At 39.6% G+C, this 15,386-nt stretch overlaps 1 protein-coding gene across 1 annotated transcript; it reads left to right on the plus strand.

Moving 5' to 3' along the window:
* The first annotated feature begins 4,262 nt into the window (after positions 1-4,262).
* LOC121960297 (zinc finger protein 703-like) lies at positions 4,263-9,675 on the plus strand. The gene is made up of 2 exons (XM_042509958.2): positions 4,263-4,916; positions 6,087-9,675. Exons 1-2 carry the CDS (start codon positions 4,686-4,688, stop codon positions 7,608-7,610), a joined length of 1,755 nt encoding a protein of 584 aa, XP_042365892.1. The 5' UTR covers positions 4,263-4,685; the 3' UTR covers positions 7,611-9,675.
* The last annotated feature ends 5,711 nt before the right edge of the window (positions 9,676-15,386 follow it).

Consider the following 15,386-nt stretch of genomic DNA (forward strand, 5'->3'; position numbering starts at 1 on the left):
GTTTAGGGCATGAGGTCAAGGCGACAGTTACTTTAGCCAAATGTTTTTTTTTCTTCCCCTACAAGTGACTGGGTGCTGTTTTCATATCGTTAACATGGCCTGCAAGCAAAGAAAGAACCAAACTGCATGCGCTTTTCCATTAGTATTAATTTATTACCCTTTCTTCAGATTTACATGCGAACCGTTGCTTTTGAAGATTAAGGGGAGCCATGCAAGATACGTACAAATATCCGTCAGCTAATTCACATTATGCAGCCTTTTGCCCACAGGTTAGGAGGGATTAGGAATGATTTCGCACTCAATTGAGGCTGCGAAAGGATTCAGAGAATCAAAGCCCCTCAGACTGAGACTATTTTTGGGCTGCTGCTAATAGTTCTTGTCAGCCGTAATTTTTAAGTGCTTTAACCAATTCATTGTATAATTAGGTTAACAAAATTAGCTCATTGCAAAGTCAGTCAGCAGACAGTAATGCAATAAAGTTATTAACATTCCAGATTTATAGAACCATTAATATAGAGGCGATCTGTCTTTATCACATTTGTCTTCCCTGGTATATAAATGGCATAAATTAATAAAAGAAAATAGACCCCAGTGACACGTACTGTATATCTGATTGATTTTTTTTTTTTTTTTTTTTTTGCACAGGACAAAATGCCAAAAGACAAATGATCCATCAATCCACATGTCAAAATTAAAAGCATTCCTGAATGTTTTCAAGTTAAAGGTTAAAGAGATAATAATATAGTGTTAAACCTGAGCATAATACAAATACAGTGTGGGGCACTTTGCAAACAGATTTGTGGACTTCAGAGGGTTAAAGGATTAAAGAAAAAATGTGACCTGTCTTGTTTGTGTATCTATCAACTAGATTTAAGTCTTTTTTCCATTTGTTCTGTGACTTACAGTACATTGCCAAAGAACATACTGTGCATAACAGTACATGCATGTAATGTGGTAATAGAGTAAGTCATGCCAATTGACATAGAACATTTCATTGCAATATCTGTTTCAAATGTATCTAATGTTCTGCTGCTGCTCAACTCCACTCATTACTTATCAGCAGAAAAATATGTTAAATAATTGTGGATTATGGTCTAAGTTTTTGAACTACACTTCCCATTATTTAGGGGCTTTGGGGATGTAAACAGGAAGTAATGCAAATACAGGGTCAGTTAGCAAACTAGCTGTGGGATCCTTATTTTAAGCTTATATTGGTATACATTTTGCTTTTGTTTGCATTGTACCAATTTATGTATAGATAACTATTACTAGTTTACTCTGATACCAAAAAACTTAAGAATATGATGGTTTTGGAGTCTCTTTATGCTACCGCACCGATGACAGCAGTGGCCTGAAGCACTGTTTTCGTGTTGTCTGTCCATCCATCCGTCGACTCCTGTGAACGTGATATTTCAAGAACAATTTGAGGATTCTCTATAAAATTTGGCACAATCGTCCACTTTGATTCAAAGATGAACTGTTTAGATTGCAAAGGTCAAAGCTCAAGGTTACTGTGACCTCATCTGCCTCGTCCTCATGAATGTGTAGCTCAAGAACATCTTAAAATTGGCCACTAATGTCCAGCTGGACTCAAGGTCACTATGACCAGATCTGTCTTATTCTCGTGAAAGCGGTACCTTAAGAACATCTTAAGGGAATTTCTTCAAATTTGGCACAAATATCCACCTGGGTTCAGTGATGAATTGTTTAGATTTTGGTGGTCAGAGGCGTCACTGTGACCTTCTCCGTCTCATTCTTGTGAATGTGATATCTCAAGAATACCTCGAGGGAATTTCTTCAAATTTGGCACAAATGTCCACTTAGACTAATTGATAAACTTAGAAGAATTTATTGTTCAAAGGACACTGTCACCTAAAAAGTAAAAAAACATAAATAAATAAAAATCTTGTGGTAATTGTGACAAAATTTCCCACAATTGTCTAGTAGAATAAAAATTGTGACATGATGACTTTCAGTGTCCAAAAGGTCAAAGGTTGACTTCCCTGTTTATATCATTATATTCTGTAAAAACTAAACTTTCTATCCATTAATCAACATCATATCTTAGGGACAGAGGGGGAAACATTTGGCCAGATAATGAATTGGTGACACTAATCTTGAAACCGTGCTCATTGTATAGATCTTCTGTGCTGATTGAGGGTGGTGGCTTACATATGTGTGAAGCATCCATGTTTTAGACGATGTAACGTCTCTATAGCAACATCTATATTTGAAGCCATGTGTTCTGTCATGGCTACATGTGAGTCTGGACAGACATGGATGTTAACTGTAAATACAACTTCACTGGTTCGTGGAGGCATACAACTACAAGACGGTAATTCTAGTTTTTCTATGATTTCAAAGCGGATTTAGGGGCACTCGCACGCAATTATAATCAGAGATAGTGACATCCTCTGAAAGTCTAAGTTACACTTAATCTAAAAATATGTGTACCATGTCTGTGTGTTCAGATTTGACTTAGTTATGTCTCAGAGAGTAACTACATATTTTGATGCAGATTGCCCTTTGCAATGAAAAATGAACATCTGGAGTAGTAACCCCCCCTTTGGTGTTTGCCCTGTACTCATCTGCTTGTTGACAACTGAGTGAAGCATGACTCATGTGACCATATGACTTATTTCCACTGCTCTTTGTTCTCCGCACCATTACATTCACAAAAGTGCATTTTTAGTTTTAATAAGGGGTTTAAGCACTGTGTCCCAGTACACTCATAGTATCCTTCTCTCTGTGAAGTTGACAGCGGGGAGAGTTCCTGCTCGTGCCTTAGATCTATGTTTCATGAGCTGGAAATTACACCATCTGACATTCTGAGCAATGCTTATTTTTCCATTCTGACTAACCTTTGAGTTTACGCAGTCATATGTCGAACATTTGATGTTAAAACTGTAATCTGTTATTGAACCTTCTGATACAAGGCTCAGGATTTTTCAATTAGGCTTTGGTTATGAAGCCTTGTGCGACATGTCTTCTCTTAGTCATGGGTTACAACATCTTTGACAAATATTCACAAATTTCATGCTTTTTTTGGTTTGTGCATCTCGATCAACCAAAAATATTAAGAAAGTACAACTCTGGTATAAACACATAAAACTCTCAGATGGTTAGACCACCAAATCGTCCAATTTATGAATGCACAAAAGATAGATGTTGGCTAATTTTTTAGTTTTGGGTAATTTTGTGGGCACAGTTGGTAGTTTTTTAAAGATTGGCCCGGCTTTATCTGAGCTCATCAAGTGCTGGAGGAAGGATTCCAGATTCGTTATAATATAGCCCAAAAAGCTCCACATGTAGAATATAATAAGTCAAAGTATCACATTATCTTCCAAAAAACAAAGGGATCATGAGAAATAGTAAGTACAGATGACTTTATTTATCACATTAGGCTAAAGTAAACACAGTGGTAGAATTTATACCTAATTACAAGGTAACTAAGGTACAGTTTTGAGGTACTTGTGCTTTACTTGAGTATTTCCCTTTTATGCAATTTTATATTTTAACCCTAGTACATTTTAGAGACAAATATTGTACTTTTTGCTCCTCAACAAGTATTTAACTTATATAGTTACTTGTTACTTTACCCTACTAGTTACTTTACCCCTAGTATCCTACTCATCTACCAAGTAGTATACAAACTAAGGTTGGCGATATGGAGAAAATATCACAATATTTTGTACCCAATACCTCAATATCGATATTGTGACAATATTGTGACTATTGGTGCTTTCACAGAATATTTACACAATGAAATATGTTTTTAAATAATAATGTGTGGGTAGAGCCAAATAATTGAACAGTCTGAAGAGTCTAAGTTCAGAAAATAATATCACTTTATTGTAATGTAAAATGCATGTTAAAAGCAACATGCTTATAACAACATGAAAAACAACATGATTCAAACAAGCAACAAGAAACTTCATGTCACATATTCAAAAAGGAGTAGGAGAAGTATGAACCCTTTTTTTTCCTACTCCCTCTCTGCTAATCAGTTAATGAATTCAATACATACAAGTTTGTGCATTTTCATATACAATAAAAATAATGTATAGAATTAACATAATATGCGCTCCTATAACTGAAATTAATCGCATGACTTTTACTTTTAACAGTATTTTTATGCTGCAGTATTTCTACTTTTATCTAAAGTAAAAGCTCTGAATGGTTCCCTCCTCCACTCTGTTATGTCAGAGGATGGAGGAGTGGATTGTCACATGGAGGGTGCCGTCGCTCCGCCCTCACGCGCGCCCCTCCCCGCCCCGCTCATCAGTGATGCGGCCACCCAGCGGACACTTTGAAGCCCTGCCTGTTGTGATCAGTGAGCTGCTGAAGTCCGGACAGAGGACACGCACTGGGACGTTTCCTCTCCAACACTTGGAATATTTGAACTACAGTCTGGTCGTTTACAGAAGAGACAATCGGTCCATTTTACGCGCTGAATTTTACACCGCGGACTTTTATTTTCTTGGTTTGAAATTGGATTAGGAGTAGGAAGATGCTTCCAACGATTTGAGAGGTTTATCTCCGTCCCTCGGGACATTTGAGGACGTCCAGCTGAGTTTTTTTATTTGTTTGTTTTGGGACGCATGGATTACATTTAATCGTCACTCTATTTGGGACTATAAGTAGCCTTTACGCGCATCCGCACAGAGCGCAGCGCCCTCTCTCCAATGAAATATCTGCCTCCAGGATCAGTAAGTACGCGGATCGAGCTCAGTGAGACCAGCGACAGTCCAAAGTCCCGTCCCGGTGCTGTGGTGTCTTTGTTGACCCCTCTGGACCCTCTCCGGCAGGCAAAGCGGCTTCCAATCCGAGTTCTCAAGATGTTGACTGCGCACACCGGACACTTGCTACACCCGGAGTATTTACAGCCTCTGACGCCCGCTCCAGTCAGCATCGAGGTATTTATTGTCCTTTTGAAACAGATTTATCAGTTAGAGAGGAGAGTTTTTGCACTGCAGGGTTTTCTGATTACACAGCAGTGTGCTGAAATGTACAAAGACATGTCCAAAATAGAAGAGAATATCCATTTTAATTAATCCAGCATATTCTCTGCCGCTGTATTGTATTATTATTACTTAATGATCATATTAAGCCACTCGAGTAATGGCAGTTTCCATTAGTTTTATGTTTAAATTAGCCGATTAATTGAATAGTTAATCGACAGAAAATGAATAAGCAACTTTTTTGATGACCAATTTATTGTTCTACTCGTGTTTGCTGCTTTTCTTTGTCCCATATAAAAAATGATTATTTTCAGACGAAACAAGCAAATACGGATGCAACTAATCATTAATTTAATTATCTTTTAATCATTTAGGGTATGAACTATGAATATATTTTTAAAAGATACTCTTTACAATTGCCAAGAGCCTAAGGCGATGTCATTAAATGTCCTCTTTTGTTCGATCAAAACTCCTAAACCCCACAAATACTTTTTATAATACGTGGTGATTTATATGATATATGAAGGGGAAAAGCAGCAAATCATCTTATATGAGAAGCTTAAATGAGTAAATATTTGGCAGTTTTTGAATGTTTTCCCTTGAAAATTGAAACGATTAATCGATTATGAAAATAGTTGCTTTTCTTGTTTCGACAATGGACTCTTTGTTTGAACTCCATAAGCAGCAATTTGAAGATTGGACTTTGGGAAATAATACTGGGGGTATTTTACCATGTTTGTCAATTTATTCATTAATTAAATGAGAAAATGTCTCAGGTTAATTGCCAATTAAAATAATCAGTAGTTGCAGCCTCAGTTCAGATGAAGTAAATATCACCTGTCAGATATTAACTAATTTTTATAATTGCCCTCATGCAACTGAACTTCTCAGCATATTTTCATCAATATGTATCACTAATCTATTTATGTATCTACATGTTGCTATATGTTGTATATAGAGGCAAGCTATTCAAACAGATTGGGATTAATGAAGTTGTCTGAATGTGAATCTGAAACCAGTTTACTGAACACGAGCTGCCATTTTGGTTTGTTTGTTTGCATTTATGCAAAAATGTCTCTGACCATAAAACACACAAATCTAATTAGAATGTATATTTTGCTGTAGCTGGATGCTAAGAAGAGTCCACTGGCTCTGCTGGCACAGACCTGCTCTCAGATCGGAAAACCAGACCCTCCGTCCTCCTCCAAGCTGGGCTCCTCCTGCAACCAGGGGGACAAGGAGTCCAGCAGTCGGTCGTCTGGCTCCGGCCTGAAGCTCGGGGAGCATCGCCCCTCCCTGGAGGACAAGTGCAGCTTCAAGCCCTACAACAAAGGCAGCGCAGACTGCCGCAGAGACGGAGTCACCAGCAGCAGCTCTAACAACAGCAGCGATAAAGTTGGGTTCAGGGTACCCAGCAATAATGTTACCACTAATGGAAGTTCAACCAACGGCCAGCAGTCCTATCCGCCTCATGCCGCTTCCCCCAGAGCCAGCAGTGGCACCCCACCGGGACACACTCAGCACCAGCCTCACAAACAGAGCCAGTCTCCTGGTGGACTGCCCACGTCACACTCCCAGACTCCTAGTGGAGAAAGTGCACACGAGCAGAGCAGTCCCACCAGCTTGAACAGCAACAACACCAAAAAAGACGCTGATGTAAAGACCAACTCGGACAGTCCACATGATGCAAACTCCAGCCATGTCCGAGCCAGCACGAACTGCAGTAATGGCAGCTCTGACGGGGGTTCCAACCACGAGGGAGGCAAGGTGGAGTCAGCGCAGCCCAACCTTGGCCCTGGACGCATTACACCCATTTCCCCTTACAAGACAAACCAACCGCTCTTCCCCCTGCCCTCCTCTAACATGGGCTACCACGGATCTGTAGTTGGGGCTTACGCTGGCTACCCATCTCAGTTTGTTCCCGGGCTGGACCCGACAAAGTCGAGCCTTGGCGTAGGAGGCATGGGAGTCCCAGGAAAGCACCCAAGCTCTAGCCCACTTACAGGTGCCTCCCCTCCATCCTTCATGCAGAGTTTATGCCGGGACCCCTACTGTCTGAGCTACCCGGGTGTATCCCACCTCGGCGGAAGCAACTGCAACTCCTGCATCCACGACCCTACCTCCCTAAAATCAAACTTCCCGTTGGTGTACCCCTCCCATCCGCTCCACTCCCTCCACCAAAACTCTATGTCCTCCAGCGTGTCCTCCTCCCTCTCGCATCCCCTTTACACTTACGGCTTCATGCTTCCCAACGACCCCCTGCCTCACGCCTGTAACTGGGTCTCCGCCGGTGGGCCTTGCGACAAACGTTTCGCCACATCCGACGAGCTCCTGGCTCACCTCCGCACGCACACCGCCCTGCCTTTAGGGATGGACAGTAAGCTGCTCTCTGTCTCCTCCTCTGGACCTGCCTCCTGCCACCTCCACCTCCCCCACCAGAGCAGTCCAGGCTCCATGCCCAGCTCCCTCTCTCTGAGGGCGCCACCCAGCCTGGGTTTAGCTCGCTATCACCCCTACAGTAAGGTCCACCTGCCCCCTGGACCTTCGTCCATCTCCCTGCACTCTCTGCCCACCACGGGGCCGTACTACCCTCATTACGCTCTCTACAGTCAAAGACTCGGATCTGCGTCTGCTCTGGGCTTCCAGTGATACACCGTCCACTTACATGTTTAAAGGAATAGTTCAACATTTTGGGAATGAAGCTTGTTTGCTGTCTTGTGGAGATTTAGACGAGAAGATTAATGCCACACTCTGATATCTTTTGTTTTGTTAGCTTAGCTTGTTTTAGCTTAGCTTAGCACAAATCTGGAAATGTGGCTAGCCTGCTAGTCTGTACAAAGGTAACAAAATCTACCTACCTACATCTCTAAAGCTCACTATCAAGCATGCTATATCTATTTTTTTAAAACTGAAAAAACAAAGTGTAAAAAAAGACAATTGGATATTTTATGGAGGCAACGGGACTCCAGGGGGGAAATTTTTATTTTCTTGGACAATATATCATTTAACAAATGCTATATTGCACGTTAATTAGCGAACTTCAGAGGCAGTGTAACCTTATAAAATGCTTTCTATGATATCCTGCGAATTATCACTCCATAAGTGATCTTCTTTCACAATTAACATCACAATTAACATAAAATTATGGAGGTTAGATTTAGGCAATTAATGTTACTGTGGTTAGGTTAAGAAAAAAGAAACGTGGCAAAAACTTAACTTAAAATGACTTGAAGTTTACGTTTCTGAACTCGCGTTTCTGTGGGAAAGTCTTATGTTTTCTGTGTGAATCACCACCCAACAAATGACGCGCTTTACGTAAAGTTGCATAATAAACCTAAAGTTACAGAGGTTAGGTTTAGGTACTTAAAGTTACTGTGGTTAGGTTTATAAAAAAAGAAACATGGTGAGGACTAACCTTAAAATGACTCAGTCACAAGTTAACATTGTTTGAAAAACGTTTGCTTGGGAAAGTCCTGTATTTTGTGACCCATCTACCACCCCAACCTGCCTCTTTACAAGACCACTCTGGACCACTTCCTTGTTTACTCCAATCAGAGCATTAGCCTTCCAAAATACAGTGATTATTCACAAATTACTAGCTCACAACTACATGGGATATGTACAAATTTGGGTGCATTACTTTTCATAGGAAAACATACAGACTGTTAATGAGAGCAGCCTGTCAGAGGTGCAGATACAGAGCCTGGGTAGCTGTTTTCTCCTGTTTCAAATCTTTGTGCTAAGCTAAGCTAACCAGCTGCTGCCTGTAGCTTCCTACTTAACAAACAGATTCAAGTTAGGCATCAATGGTCTCGTCTTTGCAGCCAGATAGCCAATAAGCGTATCTCCAAAATGTCCGGCTGTTACTTTAAGTTTTTACTTTAATTGGGACAAGTTGCTGCTTCCTCTACGTAAGACTGAATTCATGTGGATGTGGGAGTGCAAGTCCTGGATTTTGACTTGAGTGCATCTTTACACTTTCTTTATACATTAAATACAAGATTTCCAAACAGGCTCCACTCCCCGAACGTCAGAGGACACATGTGGCTCTTGCATGTGTGCACATTGCTCGGATACTTTTGCAACAGCAATGACTGCCCTTGGGTGACTCCTGCCGCCCCGTGGGCTCGGCAAATTGACGGTTGGACGCTGCGTAATGGGCTCTTGGATGTTCAGGATTCTTGCTGCAAATGATGATGATTTAGTGCAGAAAAATGTCGTGTGGCAGGGATGGCAATAAGCTGCAGCCGTGGGCTGATGCAAGTCTGGCCACAGTCGCTTTCTCCCTGCAAGACATGCATGTAAGCTCGACAGCGTACACTCCTAACTGTTTATCCAGCCCCATGCTTCGTGATGATTTGTTTCGGTTACTTATGTTTTGTTTATTTCTACTGAGAAGTGGTATTTATTTTTTACCGGGAATCTGACTTTCATGTTTACCATATAAATCTCTTCTCATTTTACAGTCCTCTAAGCAGACATGTTGGAAGGCCAGATGACAGTTTTGTCTTAAATTCTTTGAGAATGACTGTTGAAATCACATCTCTCTCTCTCTCTGAACTCCTCAACTTTCTTTTTTTTTTTTTTTTAATTCCACAGCAAATTAATGAAAATGAGATGTGATATTTTTTATGTAAAAATTGGAACACCGTGTGGTGGTAATCCAGTTACAGGGGAGGTCATATTTTGTTAAATAAATCACACTGAAGATGTATATTCTATTGTCTTCATTTCTGTGGTTCTATTGTGTGATATGGTCAGTTTTTCATCATTCCTCTTATAAGTTTCCTTAATTTTTATACAGACTATACATTGAAAACAGCAATTTTAAAATTGAATAGCCTTTTTATGCCTCTGCACCAGCAAGAGCTGTGGCCATAGGTATTGTGTTTTTGAGTATGTGTCCATCTATCCATCTGTCCTATTCTTGTAAATGCATTATCTCAAAAATGCTGTGAGGGAATTCCTTAAAAATTGGCACACAGTTCACTTGGACTCACGGATGATTGTATGTATGTAGTGTATGATTGTAGTGGTCAAATGTTAAAGGTCAAGGTCACTGTGACCTTGTCTGTCTCATTCTTTTCAAAGCAATATCTCAAGAAGACCTTGAAGGGGTTTCCTCAAATTTGGCACAAACACCCACTTTGACTCAATATGAAGTGATTAGAATTTGTGATCAAAGGTCACTGTGACCTCACAAAACATGTTTTTGGCCATAGCTCAAAATTTTCATGTAATTATGATAAAATGTTGAAATGCTGACATTTTATATCCAAAAGGTCAACTTCACTTTGACATCATGATGTTCTGCAAAAAGACTTCTGGCCATTACTCAGTGTCATAACTTAGGGACAGAGACGGAGACATTTGGTCAGATACTGAATTGGTGACACTAATTTTGGGTGTCCACCTTGAGTCTGTGCTGATTGTAGAGATCTTCCATGCAGGTTGAAGATTCGTGTGAAGCATCAAGCTTTCATAGACATGGATGTAAACTGTAAGAGGAACTTGACTGTTGCGTGGAGGCATACAACCGTGTGGGGGGGGGGTAGGGAAAAAAATAGAAAGCTGTGTTCATAGTGATTATAATTACATATATTTAAAACAAAAAAATATATACGTATACTTTTTTTCATTTTAAGGACCTTTTTGTTTTGTTTTTAACTCCTATTTTGGTGCTTATTTTCAGCTACATTTCTGTAACGTTTTTCTAATTTCTTGCTAATTTTTAAATGATGTCTTGTTAAGTTACTCGTTTGCCCCCCCCTTTTTGTAACATATCAAACCAAAATACAGATTTCAAAGGGTAAACCAAAATTTCATCTCCTCCAACTTTATGATTGCTCTAAACTACTATAAACTTTTTTTTTGTCATACAAACTACTTCTGATGGAGTAAACCTCCGACCTATAGGGGGAAAGGTGAAATAGTGAAAGGAAGGTGTTTTGTCACTCTACATTCCAGCCTGGCTTTGAGTGGATTTGCACTGGTAGCTATTTTTACCATAAAAGAATCACATGATTGATTACTTTAGGTGTGCTTTACTTCCATGTTGACAGTGCAGCTTCTGAGCAGACCACAGGAGCACGGCTCACATTCCTCTGTCCTGCAGTAAACGCAGTGTCACCTTAAAGCTGCAACATTCTTATTTAATGCTCGTGGATTTAGTGCAGCGGTGTGTTTTACAAAAATGGCGACATGTGACCTGTCGGGATGTAACGTATCCATAACTGCAGGATCTCGATAAGCATCAGAGCATCAGAGCCAACATGAAGTCCATGACAGTCGCTCAAGTTACTGCATGATTGGCAGCTGTAATATGCCATTTCCTAGCAACATGACACTGTGACACCCGTGGCAAAAGTATAGATGACCCACGCTGGTCAGTCACAGCTCTGACAAGGGACCCAGGGGGGTCAAAACAGGCGTAACAAGAGAGAGCGCTCCTGTTTCAGTGGTCTGTGATGCTGATGTGGGGTGTCTGAGTTCGGCAGGAGGGCATCCTGTAGGCCCACTCTGAAGGTTTCATGTTGCCAGATATGGCCCAGAGAACAGACACACTTAAGTTTATTAAGTCTAAGAAATGAGTTGGCTGCTGATACAACAATGTAAGACAAGTCTGTAGTCTTGACGTTGATATTATAAGATATTTTATGCGAGAGATGGTTTTAACATTTGCTGAATTTTAGTTTGCTCCTCAAATATGCCACAGTGGGGAGTGTAGTGTTGGATTGGGATGCCACCTATTGGTGACTGATGAAACCTGTTTGTCATCTGAGTTTAATTCCTTTAAAACCAGAGCAAATGTGCTTGAGGGCAATGAGTCAAGAGGAATGAGCCAAAAAAATAGCACAAAATAAGTTAAAAAAACAAAAAAAACAAACAAAGAATAAAACAAAATAAAAAGAAATTACCCAAAAATTAGCAAAAAAAAAAAAAGTAAAAGAAAGGTAAGGTAAAAGAAAATTACCTTAAAATAAACAAGAAACAAGGAGAGGAAAATAGCTGAAAAGGTGCCTAATAATTCTGTAACATAATTTTAAAAACATTTATAGCTGAATGGACATTTTTCCCTAGCTTAAAAAAAGGGAATCTACTAACTTCTTGCAGTTTGTGGGACATTTCTTTCCAAGCTGCTCATTGCCTTTTTTTTTTTTTACATGTTTTCGAAAGATATCAAACCAATTTGTACACATCTGGAAGGTTTAAATACTTGTGAAGGCCGTCTGAACCCAGCACAAGAAAATAATGTTGATCAGGATTTCATAAGAGAAAATGTGTTTTTATTGTCTGTCGTGTTTGTTTCTTTTAATGTAACAACCAGCCCAGGTACTGCAAATAAAATGAGTCTTTAGGCAAAATCTGTACAATAAATAAAAGAGAAACAAAAAGGAGGGATTTATGTTTTCTATTTGATTTTCGTAGAAGGGAGGGAAGTATAAATTGTTTTTTCTTTTGGGAGCAAGAACAGTGCTTATTAATATTTTACTGTCCAAGATTTATTGTCTCATCTAATTATTTCCAGATAAAAGGGAATGTTTGAAGTTTATAGTTTACTTTAAAAGATGGTTTTCATTCGTACCATGTGTTGCAGGTGTTTTGCCAACATAAATATGAGGCTACAGTATCATGTGCTCCAATTCATAATTTTGAACTCTTTTTAGTTTATGATGGTGCAGTAAATTTTACAACTCAATATTGTTTTCAGATATGAATAGGAGGGTTGTACAGTTTTTAACCTCGCTAGCTGCATGGATCGAAGCAGGGGTGTAGTACCAAAATCTGGGCCCAATACATTAGCAGTCTCTGTGCCCCCCACCCCACCCTCCACCCCATATCTCTTGATTCTTGTCTTTCTTACACACCTTTTGATTTTGTTTTACAAAATCAGTTTGCCCTTTTGTCCCTTTTCTTTTTCTTTCTCTCTTTGTTTCTTCCTTTCTTTTCTTCCTTTTTTGGATCCTTAATCCTAGCACGGGATGGACTAAACCATTTTTTGCCTTTAAAGGGTGCGAGGGCCTTTAGAGAGCTAATACTGATTTTTTTGTTTTTAAAGTAAAGTCTTTTTACAGATTTATTCAGCCAAATTTAATTTTTGGTTTGACACTCATTACTTAGAATTAAAAAACTGCAAGCAATTCAGTTCAATTTTATTTATCAAGCCAAATATCTCAGAAATTGTCCTAAAGGGCTTGACAGCATACGGCATCCTGCTGTCCTTGGACCCTCACAGCCGATAAGGAAAAACTCACCACCTCAAAAAAAAAACCCAAAACCTTTCCCGGAGCTTTTAACCAGATCTCATGGTCAAGGAAATGCTAGTAAAAGGTTCTTGAGTTTAGATTTTTTTTTCCAAGGCCAAGAATGAACTTTTATCCTTAGAATAATAGTTAACCGCTGCCCAACATTTTTTTCCTTCATTCCCACATTCCAGTTTGTCATACTCTAGTAAACATGTCCAAAAACATCTAATAGACAAAGACATAAAAATTCCGAAAACGAATGTGCCATCTCATTCTCGATCCCATCCGCTCACATGACGTCACCCGGACTCACAGCTGCTTGCATAATGATAAAAGCCAGTCAGGCTGTGAGACGCTGAAACACTGTTTCATCATTCACAGCTACTAAATCACCGAGTCCTGAGGCACAAGACATCTGTTGAAAGCTGATTCCTTATCAGCCTTCCAGCATGATTTTTTGTTAACATCTGGAGTTTCTGAGGACTCGCTGGCTTGGTACGCACTGGAAGACTCACAAAGACGGCTAATTTTCTCCAGAATGTGTTGACACTTTGACTGGAGATCGATTGCAGCATTGAAATGGTGTTTTGAATGAATTTGGTGCACATGAAGGAAATCAGAAAAAGATGTTTTTGATTGCTTTTCATCAGAAACTGACATGTTAAAAAATGCCAGGAAACACTTTTCATTATTAACCTAAATTGGGCGTGCAAATTAAATTAACATGACCCCATTTGTTACTGTTGCTGCGCGTGTCAAGCAAAACATAATAGTTTACAATCATGATAGCTTACTACCCCAAAAATCTAAATAATATTTGAAACTATAGTTGTTTTTGGACCAAGCTGATTTTAGGTCTCCGTGAGAGGAACAGCCCACTGGGAAGTCTTATGATGTAAGCCAACTATCGGAAAATTTGCTTCGATAGATTTCCTTTGACAAGTATAAATCACATCTCGTCGCATATAGGTTCATTAAATTGTGTTTTCTTCCATTTTTATTGATATGAGCTGTTTGTGTTTTGTGTCGTCTGTTGTTCACTAACAGGTTTTTAAAAATGGCAGTTGTTGGACCTGCATTGGCTCATGTTTTTGACCTATCACGGTACATCACTTAAGGTTGCTATTATGCTGAAGAGTTCTCAGCTGAAGTAGGAGCTAACAGAAGACAGATAACTAGACCAGTGATGGATACTTCCAGCTACTGTAGCTATGTTCACTATTTTCCAAAAATGGTGGCGCCGCCCAAGAATGCTGGGTGATTTCCAATTTTGAAAAGAAAAACGCAATGCAAGCTGTACCTATTTTATAAAATAGTATACCCTTTCTTTCTCCTAAGTAGACGCTGTTGTCTCTTTACTCGGTCCCCCGCATTGTTTTAGAGTGTTGTTAAGGTCATGTGAATTGTAAGACTTGGTAAACATGTTAATTTTGGTCTATTACATATATAGGTTTTGATATTCAAGTCTTGACAACAGTTTCTGTATATTTTAAATGATGTATTGTAGTAGACATGTTTATATCTGCATTACTTATTATGATATTTCTGTTAGAATGCAGGTTTTTAGTACCAAAGTACTGAAGTTTGTACCACAGCTGTGGTGCCATAAGGCAGTTTAGTGCGCATAACAAAAGAGGATAGGATGACGTCGTGCTAAAAGAAGTTTTTGACCGTGCTTTGTCAGTCAGGAATGTGTTACACCATTTTATGTGAGGAATAGGCCTTCAGTGTACAGTGGATCAGATGAGATGTGATTATGGATGGACTTTGACTGCTGTATTGTATAAAGTTTTTTTCCTGCCTCACGAGTACTGGGATTCTACAAAACAGAGCTAGAACACCAATCAAAACCGAGACACCTCGCAGACTATGTGAGTTAGGAACTAAGGGACGTTAAAACAGTGACTATATGAATGGATGAAAGAGGATTCAAGACAATACAACACTATACATAGTACAAATTTAATGTTTGCTCCTTATTTTGGGCGTCTCCTCAGAATGTGGCTGGACAGGACCTGTCACTTCCGCATGATATGGCACAGAATGGCTTCATGTTGAAAGACTGGTGGTAACGATGTTATATAAGGAGTGCGAGGGTGCTCAGAGGCAGGCAGGAGGGGCGGTAGATGGATTGAACAAACCCTGGACTTTCATTCAGGAGTCTGGTGTTTGCTTCCCA

This window comes from Plectropomus leopardus, chromosome 20 (assembly GCF_026936395.1).
Source record: "Plectropomus leopardus strain MGB_pleo_1.0 chromosome 20, ASM2693639v1, whole genome shotgun sequence".
NCBI lineage: Eukaryota > Metazoa > Chordata > Actinopteri > Perciformes > Serranidae > Plectropomus > Plectropomus leopardus.